The sequence below is a fragment of the Protobothrops mucrosquamatus genome, unplaced genomic scaffold (genome assembly GCF_001527695.2).
Source record: "Protobothrops mucrosquamatus isolate PMUCROS unplaced genomic scaffold, P.Mucros_1.0 scaffold420, whole genome shotgun sequence".
In the NCBI taxonomy this organism is placed as follows: Eukaryota; Metazoa; Chordata; class Lepidosauria; order Squamata; family Viperidae; genus Protobothrops; species Protobothrops mucrosquamatus.
The window spans coordinates 34,533-58,791 of record NW_015386749.1 but is presented as its reverse complement, the minus strand read 5'-3'; the positions used below and the strand labels follow the sequence as shown (position 1 = coordinate 58,791).

At 34.1% G+C, this 24,259-nt stretch overlaps 1 protein-coding gene across 1 annotated transcript in view; it reads left to right on the top strand.

Moving 5' to 3' along the window:
- RASA2 (RAS p21 protein activator 2) overlaps positions 1–24,259 on the top strand; it is a 41,134-nt gene that overhangs the window by 5,430 nt on the left and 11,445 nt on the right. Inside the window, exons 3-15 of the mRNA XM_015816290.1 lie at positions 4,056–4,159; positions 4,604–4,698; positions 7,249–7,325; positions 8,536–8,619; positions 10,006–10,078; positions 11,054–11,130; positions 12,266–12,364; positions 14,042–14,198; positions 15,904–16,052; positions 16,993–17,107; positions 18,479–18,553; positions 20,871–20,994; positions 21,890–21,996. Coding sequence (XP_015671776.1) covers positions 4,056–4,159; positions 4,604–4,698; positions 7,249–7,325; positions 8,536–8,619; positions 10,006–10,078; positions 11,054–11,130; positions 12,266–12,364; positions 14,042–14,198; positions 15,904–16,052; positions 16,993–17,107; positions 18,479–18,553; positions 20,871–20,994; positions 21,890–21,996 — 1,336 coding nt within the window. The remainder of the gene's footprint in view (positions 1–4,055; positions 4,160–4,603; positions 4,699–7,248; positions 7,326–8,535; positions 8,620–10,005; positions 10,079–11,053; positions 11,131–12,265; positions 12,365–14,041; positions 14,199–15,903; positions 16,053–16,992; positions 17,108–18,478; positions 18,554–20,870; positions 20,995–21,889; positions 21,997–24,259) is intronic.

The window sequence follows — 24,259 nt, the reverse complement described above, 5'->3', positions numbered from 1 at the left end:
ACCATGAAGTACAATATGTCACTGAAGATTCATTTTCTTCGTTCACACCTGGATTTGAAAATCTAGGTGCAGTCAGTGACAAACATGGTGAAAGATTTCACTAGGATTTTGCCACAATGGAAAAACAGTATCAGGGCAACTGAAATCCATCAATGTTGGCTGACTACTTTTGGACACTACAGCAAGATGCATTGGACTCTGAGTACAAACAAAAATCAGCAAAACACTTTTGGCTCGGTTGAACTCATGCAGTGTATCAGAAACATTATGCAATTAAAAAAATAATCATTAAGAGTTAATTTCATATTTCTCAAGATTCCTAGGTACTACAGTAATTCTGAAATTATACTTGTGTTCAGTTGAAGGGGACTAACATAATCACTTCAGGAAATAAAACTTTTGAAAACTTTGTTGTCCAGTATAATCTTTTTCCTCGCACTGTTTGGCCAATTGAGACTAGTGACCCGGTAAGACACTCAGATTTTTTTTGCATATTCTGTTGCCCAGTATGATCTTTCCCACTCTGCACTCATGCATTTAATTTTTCCTATGTAAACAAAGGACATTATATTTGTCCTTCCTAATGTATGTCTAACTTTCAGACAGTTGTTCCAACTGTCAGATTTCCCTGAATTTTGACTGTCCTATACAATGTTTATTATCCCTCAGATCTTTGTGTCATATGTAAATTAGATCATATCTAACCACTCAACATTAAGAAAACCAAGATCATGGCATCCAGCCCTCTCAATTCCTGGCAAATAGATGGGGAAGAAATGGAGGTAGTGACAGATTTTATCTTCCTGGGCTCCAAGATCACCATAGATGGGGACTGCAGCCAAGAAATTAAAAGACGCTCCTGGGGAGGAAAGCTATGGCAAATCTAGACAGCATACTAAAAAGCAGAGACATCACCCAACAAAAGTACGTATAGTCAGGGCCATGGTTTTCCCAGTTGCAATGTATGGCTGTGAAAGTTGGACCATAAGAACGGCTGAGCGCCAAAGAATTGAGGCCTTTGAACTATGGTGCTGGAGAAGACTCCTGCAAGTTCCCTGGACTGCAAGGCAATCAAACCGGTCAGTCCTAGAGGAGGTCAACCCTGACTGCTCTTTAGAAGGCCAGATCCTGAACTTGAAACTCAAATACTTTGGCCACCTAATGAGAAGGAAGAATTCACTGGAGAAGAGCCTAATACTGGGAAAGATTGAGGGCAATAGAAGAAGGGGACGACAGAGAATGAGGTGGCTGGATGGAGTCACTGAAGCAGTAGGTGTGAGCTTAAATGGACTCCAGAAGATGGTAGAGGACAGGAAGGCCTGGAGAAACGTTGTCCATGGGGTCGCGATGGGTCGGTCATGACTTTGCAACTAACAACAACAACAAACCATTTATCAATCATATAAAAATACATTGTATAGTACAGGGCTTAGAATGGAACCCTGCTTTATTTATTCTTCGGTTTATATAGCCGTCTTATCTCACATAAAGTCAGTTTGGCACAGTAGTAAAGATGCTGATATAGGAATCAGGAAACTGAGTTCTAGGCTCTCTTAGGCATGAAAGCTGGCTGGGAGATAAATAAAATCACCAATTATGCCAATCATCTCTTTCCAGCTTGACAGAAAGCTGCACTTAATAGGTAGAGTTGTTCAACAAGCTTTGTATCCATCCTGAAGTAGCATAGTCCAAATTGTCTTCTCATCTTCTCTGCTGGGATTTCATAGGAGACTTTATCAAATGCTTTCTGAAGACAAGTTACACTATGTTCAACATACTCAATTAAACCAGTCAATTTATTAAAAAGGATAACTGGTTGATTTGGCATGACCAGTTCTTAATAATCCATGCTAGCTCCTGCCAAATGATACATTTGCTTAAAAACTGACTGCTGACCCATCTATAAATATACAACATTTCCCCTTCTCCAGTCCTTCAGCACCAATGTCCGTCCATGATTTCTCAAACATAAAAGAAAAGGATTTTGAGAAAACATCTGTAATGTGTTCCTTCAAGATTCTAAGAGGTAATTGATATAGGACTTAACTGATGACTAATTATCTTGGATTACTACTCCTTTCTTATGACAGTTGTTCTGCTTGCATCCATCTGAGGGGTTCTCCTATGGAATGAAGAAAAAAGCAAAGTAGAAAAATGTTGCCCTCTACCCATCCATGTTTCCATCCTATAATCTTCATACCCCCTTTTTCTTTCTCTTACTTCTGACATCATTTAAAAAGGACTCTTGTTCCTCAGAATTCTTTTGTTCCCTATCCTATCCCAGTATTATTTCTAAAGTTATTGGCTAATTGCTGGTATGTTTTCTTGGTGATTGTATCTACTCTCCTTTTCCTAAATAATCCTTTTGATTCTTATTTAGCTGAAAATTGTTCATGCTTCCACATTTTTTTCTGTGAATTTTTTTTCTTTTCATTGAAATAGAGAGTGTATATTCAGTACTATCAGGCCCAAGAACCAAGAACACGTGAAATTACTTCTGAGTAGTTTTCTTTATTGTTTTTAATAGACAGAATCTTGCAAACTAAAGTGACTATCTGCATAACTGTATATATGTTCTGTGAACTGCTAGGGAACAGCCATTTTAACTTCGTTCCTACAGACCAAACTTCAAGCTTTCCTCTGGAAAGCAGCCACTCCCTCCTGGGAATCCAGATTACAATCCCACCATAAGTATCTTGCTTTTGAGAAGTTGCCAACCCTCTTCTATTTCCTTTGACCCAAGGATTTCCCTCCAAGTTGACCTACCCAGCATTTTTTTTAACTTCTTGAAATTGGCTCTCCTAAAATCTAATGTGTATGCACAACCATCTCCAGTTTTTCTTTCTGCATGTTGGACTACTGCTAGCAAGGCAGGACTGGAACCAATTAGGCAAATTCAAATCCAAGCATTCCTGATAAGTGATTTTTCTTTTGGAAAAATTACAAAGCCATAATGACAAGAATTCCAGTGATGACAGTGTTTCAATTGCAAACTATTCATAGATTTCAGACTTTTTTTGTGTATTTTATTCTTTTGCATGCTCTACATAAAGCATTACTTAGTCCCAGTTAGTGTAGGGGAAAGCTCTGTTCTTTCTTTAAAGATTTGTGATCATGTCCCTCACTGACTATGAGATTTAACTCTCCCATTCTAGTATCTTAAACTCATGATGATATGGTCATTTCCTCGCAAGATTTCTAGTGCTTTTAGCTCTTCAATGAAAACCTCCTTATTGATTAGATCATATTGGAACAGTCAATGTTCTCATCTTTCTGGAAAATGAAACCATAAGCAAGACCACAGAGGATTTTTTGTGACTTTGCAATATTTGCTATGTTAGTTTTCCAATGGAAATGTGGTTATTTTAAGTCTCCATTATTAATGCATCTTTCCTCCCAGAAGGTTCTGAATTCTAGCTTGGAACATCATTATCCTTATCTTCTACCTGACCTGGCAATCAGTATCATGCCAGCAAGATAATATTTTTTGCTATTTATCCTTCTCTGTGATCTTAGGCAAGCTCTCTAAATTAGACCTTTGTGCTCAGATTCTTGGACTTTCTTCACATAAAATGTCACTTCTCCCATTTTTTTACTGGCCTATTCTGCACTCTGTTCATAAGGTTCATCTCAACAAGTTACAGTAGGGCCTACTAAATAATATTTGCTTTCCTGCATTAAGATTTATTTTTTTCTGTTTGTTCCTTATATTCTCCTGAGGAACAATCTACCTTACAAATCAAGGATAGCCACCATTCATAGGGCACTCTGGAAACAGGTAAAGACTTGATAGTAGACAGTTTCCAAAAAGTTTCTGGAGTTTTTGTATAGAGAATGGCATGTGCAAAAACAGTGAAAGGTTCTGAGGAGTTACTGTTTAATAAAATATCTATCCTAATGTTAATTAGGAACGCTATGCTGAAATTAGCAAAATAATTCCTTGAAAGGGACTTATGTTCAGAATTCTTTTATTAAAATTTGTAACTTACAAATATAAAGCAGACAAGGTGATACGTTACAAAATAATCAAGTAGTTTGCTGATTTGTTTTCACAGTCCATTTTTTGGAGAAGAGTTTTACTTTGAAATACCAAGAATATTCCAATATTTATCATTCTATATTTATGACAAAAATGTTCTACAGAGGGACCTGCGTATAGGTAAGGAATAACAATTGATATATTAATATTCATGGGTTGTTTTGTTATATTAAATGTGAAATTGTTGATCAAGGGCATGCATTCCATTCTTTAAAATATAAAATATTTGTTCTACATGATATGAAGCTCAGGTGATTTTCCATCCCAAATGACTAAATTAATGCATGCCATTTAAACTATCATCAGTCTGGCTAAATCGGATATTCTGGGATAACATGCAAAACCAGTCATTTTATTCTGAAATTTTGCCTTCATTCATCTTCAAACAGTGACAGTTACATTTACCACAGCTTCCTAATGTTAGAATGCAAAGTACTGGAAGATTGTATTTTAAAGATGTTGTTTAGGATATAGAGTATTCTGATGCAGATCTTTTCTAGAGCTCTGTTAGATAGACGTAATACTTGTTTTTTAGTTAATTTATCCACTCTATTTTTCTTTTAGGTAAAATAGCTATCAAAAAAGAAGATTTGAGCATATATTCTGGCAAGGAAACATGGTTTATACTTCAACCAGTTGATTCTAACTCAGAAGTTCAGGTAAAATTAAATAAACATGAAAACTAATGCTGATGTGTGTATAGTGGTGCTTACACATTTATAAATCCATTTGTATTTGCTATATTTCTGCATAAATATAACTTAAATGTGATCTGGTATTTGCACTTACAGTACAACTGTTGCAGCATCTCCATGGTCATGTGATCAAAATTCAAGTGGTTGGCAATCGGTCATATGATTGCTATTTGCAACCTTCCCAGCCAGCTTCTGACAACCAAAGTCAGTGGGGAAAGCCAGATTCCTTTAACAATTGTGTTTAACAACTTAACAAGCAATTTGCTTAACAACCATGCAAAAAAGATTGTAAAATTGAGTATGACTCACTTAACAGCCGCCTTACTTAACAATAGAAATTCTGGTCTCAATTGTCATAAGTCAAAGACTACCTGTATTAAAGATGCTTAACATCTGCAAGGCTGGAAATGCTCTAGCAAAAAGTTATTTATTGCTTGTTAAATTGTAAACAGGTCTTCTCTAGGGTGGGTACATCTGGAAGATAAAATGACTAAGAGGGCAGGGCTTGAATGTATATCCAGAGTCATTTTTACACAAGAAATATGAAGCAATTGTAGCTTTTCCAAGCTGGTATCATCTAGAACTGACCACTGATCGGGGATTATGGAAAATACAGTAAAATATCTTTAAGGATATGTTTCTGAAAGACTTAAGATACTGCATTATAAGATAGCTCTTGTTGCCTGAAATAATTCCAATCTTTACAAAACAATTACAGATAGTCCTCACTTAATGACTGCAGTTGGAATTGACATCTCCATCATTATATAATGTGATAGTTAAGTGAAATACGCATCTTAGAATGTCAGTTCTGCTGCAGTTGTTAAACAAATCATGTGCAGTCATTAGGCAAAACATTACATGATGACAGCACTGATTGTGCTTTTTGGAAGCCAGCTATGAAGGTCGCAAATGGTCATTATGTGCCCAAGGACACTACAACCATCATAGTGGGTACTGGTTGCAAAGTGCCTGAATTGTGTTCACATGACTGGGGAGACATTGGAACTGTTATAAGTTCAAGGACTGATCATACATCTACTTTTTCAGCACCATTATAACTCTGAATTTTCATTCCACGAGGCAGTGATTACATAAGGACTGCCTCTAATGTCAAATTATCAGTTTCTCAAAGCTTTTATAATAGAGATAATGGCACATACATGCTCATTAATTTTTAAAAAGCCTTATCAAAGACTTTTCTAATAAAGGAAGAAATGAGAAGAAAAACATTTATACAAGTAATTCCAAATACAAGCCATCTTTGAAATATTGATTCCCAGTGATTTCTTTATGAGAAGATAACAGTTTTCAGGTTAGAGTTAAAAATACAGGTAGTGCTCAATTTACAACCAGAACTGGAACCAGAATTTCTGATGTAAGTCATTGTCATAAGTCGAGTCATCATGTAACTGGGCCTGATTTTATGACCATGTTTACCATGGTTGGAAGTTGTATCACATAGCTGTTAAGTGTGATCCAGTTTAACTAATAGTGTTTTTTGCCATTTTTTGCAACAACAACAAAAAAAACAAGACAAAAAAAACCATAAATCATGATCACCTAACCATGGAACCATGGAAGTAGAAGCAAATGATCATAAATATGAGCCAGTTGTCAAGCACTTAGATTGCAATTATGTAACGATGGGGGTGGATGGGCGATGGTCATAAGTTCAAATTTAGATCATGACTGTCTTTTTGGAGGCTGTTAATTCAAACTATCATTAGGCAAGCAATCATAAGTTGAGGACTATCTGTACCGAGCGTATTTAGCACATCGACACTGGCTAAATTGAAGATTTTCATAAATCTATATCTTGAAATATTAAATAGATGCTGTAATTACTATAGGTTGGGTTATTGTTTTCGGGTTGCTCTGTACTATTCCATAATTGCTGTTAGTCTACATAGCAATATGAATCAGTTCAAGAGAAAAACAAGCCCTAGAAAGATGGATACAGGTAGTTCTCATTTGCAACCACAGTTTGGACTGGCAACTGTGCTTTTGTCTTACTCTAGCTATCCTTTGCTATAGAGACCTGAAAAAGTCCTAAACTTATATCATCACCATCATCAACAGTTGCTAAATAAGGTAGTCACTAAACAAGGACTACCTGAATTCATGATTCCTCCTTTGGGATTAATATTCTACCACATGTTCTCTTTGAGATTTTTTATTAATGTAGATCATGAGTTTCCATGTTATCAATTGTTTCTTAGAGGAAGTAGAAGCAATATCTATTGTTATTCTCTAATGCTTAATATTTGACATCTTGGTGGAATTTATTCAGTAAATAATAATTTAAATTTAACATTTTCACAGGAAGATGTTAATTGGTAAGATTTGGAGTTTTATTCTTTTTATGGAAAGGGCTTTCAGTTTTTCTGCTTTTTGTAATTTGATGATAACGTTTAGAAAACATTTTGAAAACATGTAGAATAGTATTGGCAACATAACAAGAAGTATAATTTGACAGACTTTCAACTCAATGTTTTTCCTCTTTACCAACAGGGAAAAGTACATCTTGAATTAAGACTAAATGAACTGATTACAGATAATGGATCTGTATGCCAGCAGCTAGTAGTACAGTAAGGATATTTATGAATTGTTTTAAAAAACTGTTTGCTTATGGAAACTAAATAGATAGATTAAAATGTTATTACTGAATCATTATAACTAAGTAGGAAAATTTCCAAGTGCAAAACATCCTTGAATTTTACTTTTTAATAATGACTGCATTCCTAAAAAAAACCTTATAATTCAATTTTCTTAACTTGGGAAAACATAATCTTTTTTTAAAAAGAATTTTGGTACCTAACATGAGATCTATCAGTTTTCATTTACTTTCTCCAACTGGAAATTTTGTGTTTGGAGGATGAGAGAGAGAAGATAACAGTTAAAGCAAGCCTTGTATACCCAAACTTTAAGGTCCCAGAGTTTGAGCAAGTTTGAGATTACCATCCCGTCAGTTACATGAAATTTTATAACTTCTAAAAATCTAATTGATTTGATCTTGCACTTATTTAATCTGATTTGTCTATACTAGAAAAGGGATGATGATATATCAGACAATCACAAAGTTAAATCCTGAAACTGGTTAAAATTATTTCTGGTTTGGGACTTCTATAGCTATTGATATTGTTAATGTGTACCACACCCTTGTGTACCACATAGTTTCCTTGCTAGCATAATCAATTATTAAATTGTAAGAGTCAGGCAGTCCCACTTGGGCCATTTGTCCAATTCTCTCCTCAATGCAGGAATCCCAATTAAAGCATCTTACACAAATGGCAGTTCAGTTTGCTTGAACATATCCTGGGAAAGGAGCCCATCTCTCTGAATAATTATTTGTACTGCTGAGCTCCAGTTACCACTAGAGAGTTCTTTCTAAATACAATTGGAATCTGCCTTCTGTAACATAAACCCATTATACTATTGCCTGGTTTCTGGAATGAGAGATGACAGGTCTTGACCTGTGTGATGTCTTTCAGGTTTTTGAAGAGTGTGAAAACATCCCACCTCCAATTTGTTCTCTCAAGATTAAATGCACATAGCTTCTAGAATGGAGCAGGTATAAGAAGCCAATTATTTAGAATTATTAGTAGATGTTGCTAAAAGTTACTGACAAGACAATGAAAACTGACAACATGGTTGCTGACCTGTGCAAAGAATATATGTTCAATGCCAGCTGACAGTTGAATTAGCACATCTTATTTTTCACTTATCTGTTAGATGTGACATAACTTTAAGTGAACTGCAACTGGATTAGTAATTTCCTTTTTCTTTTTTTAATTCTAGCTTGAAGGAATGTCATGGACTGCCTCTTATTAATGGGCAAAATTGTGACCCTTATGCCACAGTATCTGTTGTTGGTCCTTCAAGGTAACTAGTTAAAATATTTTGAAATTGCCAAGGTAACAACTGAAAATTTATGCCAAAATTAGGTTATCAGTTTTCAATTGATAAATGTTTCATTAAACAAAATGTACAGGGTTAATACATATTTTATTATATGATACATTATACTGAATTATAGCCCTGCATGTTGTGGATATTCCATATAAGACAATATATAGGCATGTTTTAAAAAGTGCCAGTATGCATGTTATACATGAAAATAATCTGAATTAAGTTTCAGGTCCTTAATGTAATGCTATGGGATAATATTGTGCCTGTAGACTCTCCTTGGCTTTTTGTAGGCACCGTGCCTCATCTAATACTTTTTTTTTTTTTTTGGTCCACCATGTCACTGTAAAGCCAGTGGATAAAATATGGTCCTAAAATTGGGAATTTTGAGTTCAACTCTGCTTTTGGGTATGGAAGCTGACATGATGTCTTTGGACAACTCACTGCTCTTACCCCAATTTACATACCGGATTTCTGTTGGGGAAAAAATGGATATTTACACTGTTTGATCTTCTGGAAGAACTGTGGGATATAGATCTTATAAAAGCACACATTTGTTGCATCCCCATGACTGCAGTATTATCCACAACTTTCATATGGAATTCAGAATATGCAATTGGCTAAACTAGAAAACCATGTATTAAAGAATGCTATTCTCTACAATATTTTTATTCATTATGATCACTTTGTTGCTCCTCCCAAAAATTCTGGTGTGTGCTACTTTCTCTTTATTCAGTACTGCATGTAAAGATTGCCTCCCTTCTCACATTGATATTTTAGGTTATGAGAAGACTAGTCTGCATGGCTCAGACATTGATTCCAAGCATGACGAAAATATCTTAAAATGTCTCCCTATATGAAATCATATGAATATATGAAAGCAATAGTAGATAAGAGCTTATAAAATGCTAATGTAAACTTAAAAAAATTGAATTATGTAATCCATCCTTAATTTGTTTCAGACTGCAATAGATAAATAACATTTCATTTATACTTAGTCTAATTCTAAATCTTCCTTGAAATTTTCTGCTTTGTTTTTTTTCCTAATAAGTATTTCACATAATCAAATTTAATAGGTTTTTAAATCCCAAGTGCCCAAAATCTTCCAATGTACTGAATGCAAACTGTATGTGTAGTATGTATATATATATATATTCAGACACAAATATTAACCTAATTACACCATATTTTTAAAAATTTTAATGGGGCTATACAATTTCAAGGAGTCAATGATGTACTTGAATAATTTTTAAAAAGTCCTTTAATTTTAAACTAAAAATGCTTTATCATGTAGATTAATCCTGTTAATTACAATAATATATTTTAAGACCTATATGATAAAGCTGTATTATGTTGGAACAGGAATGATCAAAAGAAGACAAAGGTAAAGAAGAAAACAAGCAATCCACAATTTAATGAAACTTTTTATTTTGAGGTAACTAATTTCTTATCTTATGTTGATATTATGTCCATCAATTTATTCTGTACTGCTTTTGGAGCAAAAAAGGAAGCTCAGATTTCAAAATGACTAGGTCTATAATATGCCTTCTCCTCCTCTAGATTTTTATATGTCTTACCTAGCACCAAAAGTTGTTTCAGTACTTAACATAGCAGTGAATGGGGAAATATGTATACACATTGGATTCTAGCATTTTATTTCAGGATGTTTCAATAATGTTGTTGACCCAGCATTATTAATAGAAAAGTATGAGTGTTGATTATTACTGTTGACATGATAGCTATAAAAACATAAGTACCAGCCTTTTTCTTCTTTTAACTCCCTTCACTTGAACATGAAAGTTTTAGAATATTTTAAAAAGGGTTGAAAAAGGTTTATGAGAGATTATTTTTAAAATAACAATAGGATAAAGGTGCTTATATATTAAAACTGCAAGTCAGTCATTAGATAGCATTTTTTGTGGCAACTTCTGTGTTTTCGGTTTTAAAAGTTATTATGTTCTTCCTGGAAGAATGCTAGCTGTGGTTCTTTTCACTAGCATCCGAACCTCAAACTTAATCCAAGACTTTGTACTGGTTCAAAATAAGAATATAAAAGCTGTAGGAATTTTTTTAAAAAATCAAGGGTTAATTAACTAAATTTTCCATGACATCAAAATATGGTTAAAGCCTTGGGCTTTAAACTAAGATTAAGCATAGTTTTGTTATGTTTTATATAGCTTATTAAAATGCTTTTTAGAGTTGCCCAACTTACAGCAGTGACTGTTATCATTGATATATTGCAAACATTTACTGTAACAGTCTTTCTTACATTTCAAGATATATGTCTTTTTTACTTAAAAATAGATCCATTTTCTAGTAACAAACAATGTTAGAAAGGCATAGCTATTAGACTGAATTAAATGGGTACTGCTAAAAGAGAAACAAATTACTTTGTAAGTTTTATTTTCAGGTAACTAGATCCAGTAGTTACACAAAGAAGTCACAGTTTCAAGTAGAAGAAGAAGACATTGAGAAGCTAGAAGTCAGGTATATTCTTCAACATATTAATTCAGATATTGCAATCAAAGCAGACAATGCTTCTTACAATAAAAATAAAAAGTTGCTCTGTAATTGCTGAAGATGATTGAGGTAATTATTAAGTTTGGGGTGAGATTCAGTTTAAAACTGGCCTTGAAAAAACATGCCTTCAAAAACAGTAGTTGAAGCATATTCAGAAAAGCAATTTATTAAGTCAAAGCATGTTACTTCCAGTATTTATTCTAATTGTGTATAATAACCATCTGTGGCTAAGGAGAAGTAAACCATATTATATTTAGTACTATTGATTTTCAAGTACACCTAGATAACAGTTTAGACATTTTACACATTTCTTGCTATGAGACAAAAACATTTTTATTTGGGGAAATATACAGTGATGGAGTGGACAAATGCACATATACATCTCTCAATGCAATAAATTTTGAGAAGGAATTATAATTGGAATATTTTGAAGAAAATCATATACTATTTCTTAATCCGACTTCAACTAAAGCTTTTCTGTAGGGTTAATTAGAACATCTGAATTGATATCACAGTTGGTATAACATTTAGGGAGGCAATAGAACCTGCTACAGCTTCAGAAATCTCACAACCCAACAAATTTTTTTCTCTTCTTAATATATGTGCTGTTTAACAGAAATATTGGTGAGGTAAGACTCAGGAACCCACATACAGTGTGTGTATATGCTTTTAAGTTATGAATACTTGAACTGTCTTGGCTAAAAAGTAATTTTAAAGAATACATAATGCATGTGTCATTGAAGTGCTACAATTTAACCAGAATAAAGACTAAATGGGATTAATAAAAATAAAATAAGAATAGTAAATGCCTGAGAAGAAAATATACTTTTTTTAATGCCTCGGCACCATTGCTTTTTTCTTACTGATAAAGTTTCAGTTTTAACTACTAGGCAGATTTTCACAGTTGCTTTCTATAGAACTAAGATACACTTTTCTTCTTAACTCAGACAGACTATTAAATGAGAAATAATAACCTTACTTTTATGCATGTGGAGTTGGTGTGCTGCTCTGTGTGATCATTTAAAATCATATGACCACTTAAAAAATAGATATGTTATGATAGCTAACTAATCAGTTATTAAAACTAAGATTTAACTTTCAGGATTGACTTATGGAACAATGGCAACTTGGTGCAAGACCTTTTCCTAGGAGAAATTAAGATTCCTGTCAAAACATTAGGAAGTGATATTTTCCCAGCATGGTAAGGAATTGAGCGCAAAGTTGTCATATTGCTAAAATGAAGAATTGATTTAACATAATTAAACTAGCATAGCTTCTTCTACCTTCAATATCTTTACTGACTAGTCCAAGTGAATTAATATTTCCTACATTTTCATTGAAACCAACAAAAAGGTTTTAAGTTACAAAACAAACAGTTAATCTTAACTGCATTCAAAGACAGGAAAAGTCAGATTGTGATTAATAGTTTAGAACTCTGTTCAAAAGCCATGTCGACATAGTGTAAATCCAACAATGTGTACCAGGTAGCTCTAGTTTCCAGTATTATTTAAAGGTTTAGTAAAATTGCATATAAAACAGCCCTGGTCTCTAATAGTGTTATTAAATCAAGCTACTAACCTTTGCCAACTTGTAAAGTAGCTGTCTTTTCAGTATTTTTTTAATATGTTTCATTTCCTGAAAAAATAGATACCAAAAACATAGAAAGGGCTTTTCAAATTTTTTCAGGCCGTAGATCTGTAGTTTGTTTTTAAAAAAAACATTTTCGAGCTCATGATTAAGAATCAAAACTCTAATAATAGAAAATTGACTGCATTTTGAATAAGTATGGGGTTGGTTTTGGTCTCTCACAGAAACCTGTTAAGTTCTTGAAGAATCTTAGGATTCTGTGGAACACAGTTTGAAAAACACTGCTATATTGAACACAAAAATCAATCTATTTTTTTAAACAAATCATTAAAACTTTGTCCAAGAAATAATAGTTTATTGCATTAATAAAGACTCAATCTCTAAAAAAAAGTATACATCTATAATCATTGCAGTGAAATATAATAACAGTATGAGCAACTGTACTACAGGTTAGGCAGAGTTCCAGATTGGTACAATGTATATTTTATACAATGTATAAAAATACTGGGTTTCCTCCCTAATGGCATTTGAGGACAATTACCATCAAGATTGTCGAGATTTTAGGAGGGGATAGAGAATGTCTTTGAAGGATGGGGAAGAACCATTACCATGCAACAGTCAGATAAGTGGATTTGAACCTGGACCAAGAAACTAACTTGAGAAAACATCTCAGATAAGCCCCTGCCTAGTTCACACAAACAGAAAGGGGGAAAGCACATTCAGACAAGCTGTTACAACAAACGTTGCATTGACCTATATGACATTGGATTCTTAGTCTGGATAGGATTCTCTACCACTTCAAATAAGTCGTGCTCTGAAAGCCATCTTAGTACACAATTGATCTTTACAGTTAATAGGCCTCTTTTAATGACTCGTGGCATGACATATTTGAATCGAGAATTTTGCTTTAGAGGAATTTTGTTCCTCTAATGGAACAAGTTGCTGGAATTTAGACAAGCTTTTTATTATATAAAAAGGCATTGACACATGCCTTTTATTGTTTACAAATCTGGTTCTTGCAATTTTATATTTCATGAATGTATAATGTTTTAATTATTTAATAGAATTTTTGTATGCTATCCGTAACCATGAAGTGAGAAGACAGTATAAGCATTTTCTAAATATATGAATAAGTACAAATTAGCAAATCTACAAAAGGAAAGAAGGGAAGGGAGAAAGATCCTATTGCTTTTTCATTCTCTGTTTATTCTTACTTAATTGCTTAAAAGTACAATTTGCTCAGCCTGTCATTTAGAGAATATCTTAAGCCTTATAATTTCTTATTTTTAAGGTACCTCCTACAACCAAAAGATAATGGAAATAAATCTGCTAAAAGTGAAGATCATGGATCCCTTAGACTGAATATAAATTATGCTGAAGATTATGTACTTCCATCTGAGTATTATGGGTCTCTTAGAGACTTGCTTCTGAAATCACCTGAAGTAGAGGTATTTTTCATTTTTCAAGTGTCACTATCCCACTCCTTCTGTGCTGGATTTATTGGGAAGTGGTACAAGTTCTCCTTTCAAATGGAGATATTTTAGCTTAGATTTCTGTTCAGAATTCAAAAAGCAATATGTATAATACTGTACAGCCCCTAAAATGGTTAAGTTTTAAAAAACAACTTCTTATATTCTATGAAAAGCTAGAATTTTAGATGCTATTTGATATGGTTGTCAACAGCTTACTATTCAGAAAACAAACATTTGAACTATACAAAAGGTCTCTACAAAAAGTGTGCTTAAAAAATTTTCCTCATAAAGAATTTTAAAAGCTGTTTGTTTTCATCTGTTCAATATTGAGAGGTATGCATATTGTACAGATTTGATTCAATACATCCTTTTTTTAGACAAGAATAAATATTCTGTCACGTAGCTAACTTAACTTCTATTCCAGCAAAAATCTGGTAGCATACATATGATACTGATAACAGAACCATCTCAGTTCTTGGTCCGGGTTTTAGACTGTATTTGTACATAGAATTGTCCTGAATTTGGCACAGAATTATATCTCATTTATTCAAAAGAAGGATCTTTATTTAACTTGCTTTTTTTATTTGCCCCAAATTTACATTATTCATACTTCCTCTTATCCCTTTTGATGTACATATTACAAAATTCAATAATGTAATTCAATATGGAATTGAATGTGTAATAAATATGTGTGAAGTCTTCTTCAGACCTCTTTTCTGTCTAAGAAATTAGTGTTTTGTGGGAGCCACACTCATAACAACTATTATGAGAGTGCATTCTGTATAACAGGGCCAGCAAATGCTTTGATTTAAATCCTTGTTATAGTCAAAGATACTATCATAAAGTTAAAAATATTGCCATAATTTAGTGCAGAGCTCCCCAACCTTTTGGGCACTAGGGACCGGTTATAGGGAGAGAGCTTTTTCCGCGGGCCACAAAACCAGTGGTTTTGTGTGCCACCTGTATCCCACGGATGGGGCTTTCCTTGTTTGTGCAGACCGGTTGCTGGCATGCTGCAGACCGGTACTGGTCCATGGACCAGGGGTTGGGGACTCCTGATTTAGTGGACTAAATTTGGATCCTATTTGGGTTAGCTTAAAAGTGGAAAAAGATCCTCTAAAAGGCAAGCTGTTATCTACTCTTCACTTTCAAATTTCCCTAAATCCAAATCTCTTTTTGACATCTTTTGAAATAAGAGTTTAAAGGGCAACGTGGATTTCTGAGAGATAAACCATTTCAGTTTGTACCCTTACCCTTCTTCCCAGGCCTAATTTGCTGATTAATTTTGAGAACAATCTATTTGGTTGCTGGGAGTGCTCTGTCAGTTTTGGATAGCCTACAGACACAAAGAACTGATTTTGTTTTTATTGAAAGTTTCTTTTGCAGTTGGATGCTCCATCTGATATTAAAAACTTAAATATGAACATAAACAGTAATTTTGAGATTTTTTTTCTATTATGTCAAATGAAAGGCAAAAAGAATTTCTGTAAGGTTTTCTTCCAATCAGCTGGCAAAAAATTAATTGTAATTCTTGAAACTGGAAGAAAATTATTTTACATAAGCTTTTTTTAAACTTAGGTTAAGATTTACTTGAAAAATTACTATTACTCTTATTAACTTTTCCCTGTATATTTGAATGTGAGGAATTATGTACATTCATCCCATTTCCCCCTTTTTATAGCCAATTTCTGCATCAGCTGCTTACATCTTGGCTGAAGTGTGTCGAGATAAATATGATGGTATTTTGCCACTTGTAAGGTTGTTGCTGCACCATCATAGATTAGTGCAGTTTGTTACTGCAGTGGCAGAATTAGAACTGAAGGAAACCCAGTAAGTGCTTGACTTTCTTCCATTCTCTCCAACAGTTGTCTATGACAAAGATAAATGAGTAAACTTATCATATACATTTTATATTAAATTATTTTTCTCAGTAAACATTACAATTTTTTTATTCTTAGGACTAAGTGATTCAGAATCTTCTGAAATGAATATGTAATAGTTGTTTGATTTTGTTAGAAAATAGATAATTTTCTGTTTCTTGGCATACACTATTTTTAAGTTCTGGAGAAATCTTGTAATCCTGGAGAAAAAGATATTGGGTCTTCCACAGCTTATCTTTCTTACATTTATTAAAGAATGAGCCCTTGCAATTATGCTATGCTCCCAACGTTTCATCAATGAAACATTGCATTAAAGATTAGTGTGATTCAGTCCAAGATTTCTTCCTCCCTCCTGGGAGAAGACCAGTTGAGCATGAATTGGTCTTAGTGGTTTTAAAATGTGCATATTCTCTAATTTTTCTAGAATTTATTAATGATTTGATTTAAAAAAAAACAGAAATGGCATAACAATATCAAGATTATACAGAACCAAAGAAAGATGGAAGAATTTATTCTGCATAATGGTGTCATATTTCTGAAAAGAAATTGAAATCCTTACATGCATTTTTGAAGATAGTGCCTATTCTGATTGGAAAGAGGTGTCTAGAATTAAATTATGCCATAATAAATGTATAATATTGATTAAACATACTAATTTGAATTTGGCTACTATTAGGGCAACCTAGAAGACATTGGTATCTATTGATAATATGTATCCAGATATATATTCATAATATTAGAGATATTTTAAAATGTTGCATTGTTGTAGACTATATTAGCTAGAAACTCTGCAGCAGAGAACTTTGGTCATCTTATATCTGCATGCATGTTTGTGGATATGTGTGTATGTATATAGTTCTGAATTTCTAATTATTTCTATTGTATTACAGAGAAGTAAATACAATCTTCAGAGGAAACTCTTTAACTACTCGGTGTGTAGATGAGATGATGAAAATAGTAGGAAAGCACTACTTGAAAGTTACTTTAAAACCAATTTTAGATGAGGTATGATAAATGTATGTATTGAAATGCTACATATTGGGAATAATGGAAAAATCCCTACTACCTAAAATTTCATACTACTACTAAAGGTATCAGTTGTTTTCAGCTTTGTGCAAGGTCTAAAATGTCTGTATTGCTTTCTTGAGACTGGATGAACTATTCCAGTTCTTATCGTGCTAGACTGCAAGACAAATAATATGCTACATAAGAATTAAATCGCTTTGCAAAATATTGTTGCAAATTCTTTAATTCATTTGTTTAATATATTCACCTTATATTCATATATTGTGTGAACAGTTTACGAAAGGCTGAGCATCTCATATTAGACTTGAGTGTGCAATATTTTTACATCCACCATCATCTTCCCTTCCCTTTTAGCTTACATCAGCTTGGCTAGATGTAAATTTGAAATTGAATTTTCAGTACGCAAATAGAAAGAATATTTATTCTTGCTACTGTTGTTTCAGTGGTCAGAATTCCAAGGTGTAGTAGGAATTAGATTTCAAAACTTTAAAAAAAATGACAATGAAAAACATCCTAGGATATAGCACTATGCACAAACATAACATTTTTGGAAACTACTAAATCCATTAGTCTGTGCATATCACAGTAAAAATAGAAAAGAATTATGCAATGTTTATTATGGGCTTGGAGTATTGGCAGGGAAGGGATATAATTTTATTCCATACTGTATTGATTTTATGTAAAGATTGAAGTAAAAAGGCAGCTCTGCAGCCCATATATTCTTAGTTCACATTTCTCTGACTCCTGGTTGTCACAAAAAGGGTTATCGGTTTCATTGTAGCAGCTACAATTGTATATCATTTATTGTATATGTTGCTTCATCTTCCCAGAACAGCTCAGGCTCATTCAACAAAGATTGCTGGCACTATTGTGACTGCATTCTGACTTTTCCTGCTGGATATCATCTAGCATTATTAGCTGCAAACCGGAGCATGTCAGATATCACTTTAACAAGAAAGTATATAATATGCTAATTACCCATATGGGCGATGCATAAGTTAAAAGACAGCAGTTTTGTTCCTGTAACTGGTCCTTCAAATGGTCAACTTTGCATTTACTGCATAAGTAAACTTTTCCACACAAATTGTTCTACAACATTTTCAAGAGACTGAAATAAAGGAGTAGTTTTCTTGTTTTGCAAAAAAACACATGTACTTTGAAGAATCATTGTTATAGGTTAGCAATATATTTTTAACATCTGATCCAAGAGAGAACATAGTTATTGTGTTATTAATTGTCATTTTATAATAGATAAAGGTTTCATTCTTTTAACTTAAAAACAAATCTCACTGAACTCACTTCTGATTAGACAAGTATATAATTGTGCTGCAAACTTTAATCTTGTTTCAGATATGTGAGAATCCTAAACCTTGTGAAATTGATCCCCTGAAACTGAAAGAAGCAGATAATGCGGAAATGCACAAGGTATGCTAAAATGTTGTGTGGGGATTTTTTTAAATTTATATTTATGGAACTTGTAACAAAAAACATTTTCTGGAATATAAAAGTCCACAATAATTTTAGTAACAAAGTATATTAAGAATCTGAACACTTTTCTTTATCTTATGATTTTGCCTACTGCATTTCTGGTCTTCAGTTTCATTTTGTCAACCTCACTGTAATTACTGGGTATAATTAAAAACAACTATAAAACAAAATACAATATTTGATAAATACTTGACACAATTTAAATCAAACCTTATCATTGAAATCTGCTATTGTTTATTCTACTATTAAGAAAATGGAAATGTTAACTATATTATTGATAGTCCGATTACAGGACAGCGTGTACCTGAAAAGTACTATGGGCATTAATATTAACTACATAGTAAGCTTCTCTGTGTTTGATACCACCGACTGAATTTATAATATAATGCTGTGTTTGATTCACGTTATCAGTACTGAGAATAAAAAAATGGATTTGGATGTAATCAAGTGACTTTCATTGGTCTATATATAAACATCCAGAATAAATATAATTATAAAAGCCCAACAAAAACAAGGAATGCTGACATAAATTAATAAAAATAGTAATAGTTATTTTTTATAGCATACATTAAATCAGAAGAATGCCTTCCAAAATAATAGGTTGTCCATAATTTTCTGAAAGTGGTGAGCCTAATCTCAAAGGAGATGCCATTCCAAAACAATGTGCCACCAACAAAAACCAGCATCTAATAGCTTTGGCCCCCTTTGCTTCCCAGGAGTGCAGAACCACTACCAGTTATTACCTGCAAGATCTAATAAGTGAGGTCCATTTTATTTGGAGCAAACCATCCCGCAAGCAGTAAGGTGTCAACTCATGCAGGCTTTATAGTCCACACTAGTACCTTAAATTGTATCTTAAAAACCTATCGGCAGCCAATGCAAGGCCCATGAAATTGGAGCATCAGGGTGCATCACCAAGAACTGGTGTATATGTAGGCCACCACATTTTGGACCAGTGCAACTTCTGACTAGTCTACAAGGGCAGCCTTATGTGACATTCACCGCAATAATCCATACACATGCAAATGAAGGCATGAGTTATCATACCAGGTTTTTCTACACGCGGTCAAGTTGCTGTTGGTACACCAGCCACAGGTGGACAATAGTCCCTAATCATGTTCTAGAAAGATCTGTGGGTTTAGAAGCCCTCTACCTCATTGCAAACCTGCCTTGTGGGTAATGCCTGCCTATACTAGTGTCATCAGAGACTCTTTTGTACAAACAGTAACTCTTATCTTACTTGGGCTCAGCTTCACTGTTTTCTCCAGTTCAGATATTTAATAGTCTTCAGGAACCAAGAGAGAATATCAGCAGCAAATTCCCTATAGCTCAAGATGGCAATGTAAAATTGAGTGTCATCAGCATATTCATAATACAACTAGGCCATTAGATGACCTCATTACTGACTTCATATAAATGTTGAAAAGCAAGGCAGAGAGGAACAACTCCTGTGACACTTCACATATCACAGGCTATCAGGCCAAGCTCCTGCTGCCTCTGACTAGAACTGACAACTGAGCAAGGAGTGCAACTATTGCAAAACAATGCCTCCAGTTCTCAACCCCCATAGGCAATCCAGTAAGATTCCATGGTTGGTAGTACCAAAAGCCAATTGAAGGTCCAAGGTAACCAGGAAAAATGAACTATCCCTCCTTAGAGTCCCAAATCAGGTCATCCAATAGGAGCATCAATGTCCAGGCCTGAATCCTAACTGAAAAGGGTCCAGATACTCTGTTTCATCTAGGGCTCTGTGAAGCTGCCACCACTGTCTCAACAACAGTGAGGAAATGCTAGAAACCAGATGGTAGTTGGCCAAGACCCATGCTTCCAGGGCCAGCCTTTTCATAAGGGAGCACAGCACAGTATTTGGCAAGACTTCAAGGAATTCCCTCCCTACAAAGAGCAGTTGACAATTTTCCAGATTCAGGTGGCAGACAACAGCATAGATTGACTTAACTTCCTTCAAGGTCACAAACCAGGAGGAATCCCAGATAGCATCACAGAACCTTGCCCAGTCACCACCAAGGACAGAGTGACATTAATAAAGTGACTGTGTGTGGAGAAAAAAGAGAAAGAATTTTTGGAGGACCTTGTTAGACTATTGTATGTATTTTATTTTTTTTTAAAAAGTGCTACTGAATGCTAGGATGGAAACTATGCATACAAATTTGTTGAAGAGATTTTTCTCACTGATAAGATGAACTTGGTAAACACTTAAAAATGATTAACTTTCTGAAATTATTTGTCTACACAGGAAAATCTTCGTTATTATGTTGACAAAGTTTTCAGTACAATTGTACAATCAAGTATAAGTTGCCCGACATTAATGTGTGATGTGTTGTGTTCTCTGAGGCGCTTGGCTGCTGAAAGGTTTCCTAGTAAGTGTATCAATGTCTCAAAATGACAATTTGATTTATGGCTTGAATAAAGGGTCTACATCCACAAGAATGTTACCAAAAAGTCAGTTCTATAGCATTTATAAAAAGAGGGAAATACAGCAGTCATAGACACTGCCTGTCTTCTGTTGATATACTGCTGTTAACAGCAAGCAACCATACTTATGCTCCACACTAATATTGTACTGAAGGGATAGGTAGTAGTGGCTTTGGACTACAACTACTATAATATTCTATCACTGGATATGCAAACTGAGGCTAAACTAAAATTTCTTACTAAGTTGCCTCTTCCTGCTATATTACAGAAAAATAATTTACATTTCCAGTCATAAAAATATATATTTAATAGGTGACTATGGCATGCACCAACCTGGGGTGCCTAAATTCATCGCTACCTTTATTTCTAAAGTAAGAGGAAACAGGCAGGAAACTGATTGCACTACAGACTTTTGTTAGTATTAACAGTGGTTTATGGAAACATATTGAATTTAAAAATGTATCTTTGGAAGTATGTTCCTTTCTTTGTTAAGATTAATCATAACAATAGAGCCTACTGTTAAATAAATACAGAAGTGGAAACTTGCAGTTTCATTCACACCTGTGACAGAGAAGAGGAAGGGGCACAATCCTTAGTTTGCTATAACTAGCAGGTAACATCAAATAAACTGTAACAACTGTGATACATGCCCAATAACACGGGGCCATGCATCTTTCATCATAACATCACTTTCATTTCACACTACTTGCTACTTTTCTATTTTGCAGAAGAATCGTAACCATTTTTTTCTACTGACACCCTACTAAGGTTTTTCACTATCTTATTTCACCCATTTCCTGCTAAGTTATACATTTCACATTTCATGGTTTTTCTCTGCAGATGACCCTCATGTACAGTATTCTGCAGTGAGCAGCTTTGTGTTCCTTCGTTTCTTTGCTGTAGCTGTAGTATCGCCTCATACTTTCCATTTACGGCCTCATCATCCAGTAAGTTTTGATAATGTTATGTTCATGCACTTGGTGAGCTTAGGAGGATGTACGCTGAGGGAGCTTGGAGACCACTTAACATATTTTAAAAAAACTCGCTGATCAGTTATCAAACAGTAAAGCCTTCTTGGTCATTTTCATATGTTGAAAGTACTTGACATTAGAAACTAGTATATGACTAAAATCAAATTAAACATTTGACTAGTTGGAATCTAATGACTTAACATTTGGGGATACATTTCCTATTTTCAGTAAAATTAAGAAAAACTAAAAATATATTTATGCTGGTTTATAATTGTAATAAATTTGAAAACACATAGTGAAGAGCTAGTTTGGTGTAGTTATTAAGGCACCAGACTAGAAACCAGGAAATTATGACTTCTGATTTAGGCATGAAGCCAGGTGGATAATCTTGAGCCAGTCATTCTCACAGTCATAGGAAGAAGGCAACGGCAAATATCCAAATCTTGCCAAGAGATCTGCACAAGAGGTCTAGTGCAGGTGGCTGCCCGGCGTGAACATTAACTTTAAAAAAAACACACACACAAAGCAATCATACTCCATTATGTTTTTTAGTTGATTTAACTTTGACTGTACTGCTCAAAAACTTTTGATGAAGTCTCTGTACAGATAGTCCTCATTTAGTACATTTCATGAAGGAGTCATATTATTCTAAGCAAAAATCTTGTTAAAGCTTCCACAGGAAATACAATGGAGAGAGAATTAGGTCACTAATATTGCACACAGATGTCTATTTTTTTTCTTCCTGGATTATTGGTATATTATTCTTTTAGGTGCATAATTTCCAGAACATATTTATGTAGCAATCTTACTGGACCAAGAAGTTAAGCATTTGGCAAAAATTATGATAATTTTCCTTTTCTTATTTTGGCACTGAATATGCTTTTTTTTTCCTTTAGAAAACACCAAATACTACATATGGAATTCGCACATTTTTTCTTCCAAGTTTTTGGGCCAGTGCTCTCTCAGCTACACCCTACTTGTTATATCTTCTTACTTTATTCCTTCTTTCATATAGGAGCTCAAGATATTGCATACAGTATTCTTTTCTCTCCTTGTTTTCCCCACAATCACCACCTTCTCAATAGGTTGGGCTTAGAGAGAGTGCATGGCCAAAAATCACCTAGTGAGTTTCCATGAGTCAGGGTGGACCTAGGTCTTGCCAGTGCTATTTCAACATTTAACCACTATATTGCACTTTGTTCTTTTTTTTTCTTTTTTTTTTGACATGCCTATCAATTCATTTTCACTTGTTCAGTCTTAGGTCTCACATTCTTCATTAAAGTAAAATTGACATGTATTATGTTGTCATTACTAAAGAATTGATTTAAATCTGTAGAGATTTATAGAACTAAAGCTTTCTTTGCCCACTAATTAATAGTGCACTGAAAGCTATTTTCTATGTTCTTTCTTCTCACCTGAACAACTTGTCCAAAGATTGAGGAACTTTCCAGAACACCTTAACAAATATTTATTATTATTTTAGAGAAAATTACCCTGGCAGTTACTGCCTTGACTGCAATGCAGTTAGAACCAAGCTCTTTATAGCTGAAGAAAAACAATTCTTGTTTTAATATTACAAAGCTTATGTGAATGCCCATGAAACCTGTATTGCTGCAGAAAATGTATGTTTGATATGCTGATGTATCTGCCTGTTTCATTGTACAGATAGTCCTTGACTTGGCCAACATGCAAACAATACACATGTCACATGATCACATTTTGTGATGCTCGGTAACCAGCCCAAGTGTATGATTGTTTGCAGCATCCTATGGTCATGTGATGATTTACAACTTTTTTTTTCCTCTGGAAGCCAGCATTTGAGGTTTCTTGCAAAAAAAAAACCCATTGCGGACAATGGGTTCACTTAACAACCAAAGCATTTGCTTAACAACCATAGTGATTCACTTTAACGACTGTCACTAAATGTCATAAAATCAGCTCGGTCATATGATGACCCACTTAATTTGGGCTCAACTACAGTTGTAAGTCAAGGACTACCTGTAATACTTTGTCACTAGATGCAGCATATTTGGTGGTCGTATTACAGGTATTTCTTGACTTAAAACCACAACAGACCCCCAGATTTCTGTTGCTAAGCAAGATGATTAAGTGAGTTTTTCTCCATTTTATGACCTTTCTTGCCACTGTTAAGTGAATCACTGCAGTTAAGTTAGTAACATGGTTGCTGAGTGAATCTGGCTTCTCCTTTGACTTTGCTTGTCAGAAGGTTGCAAAAAGT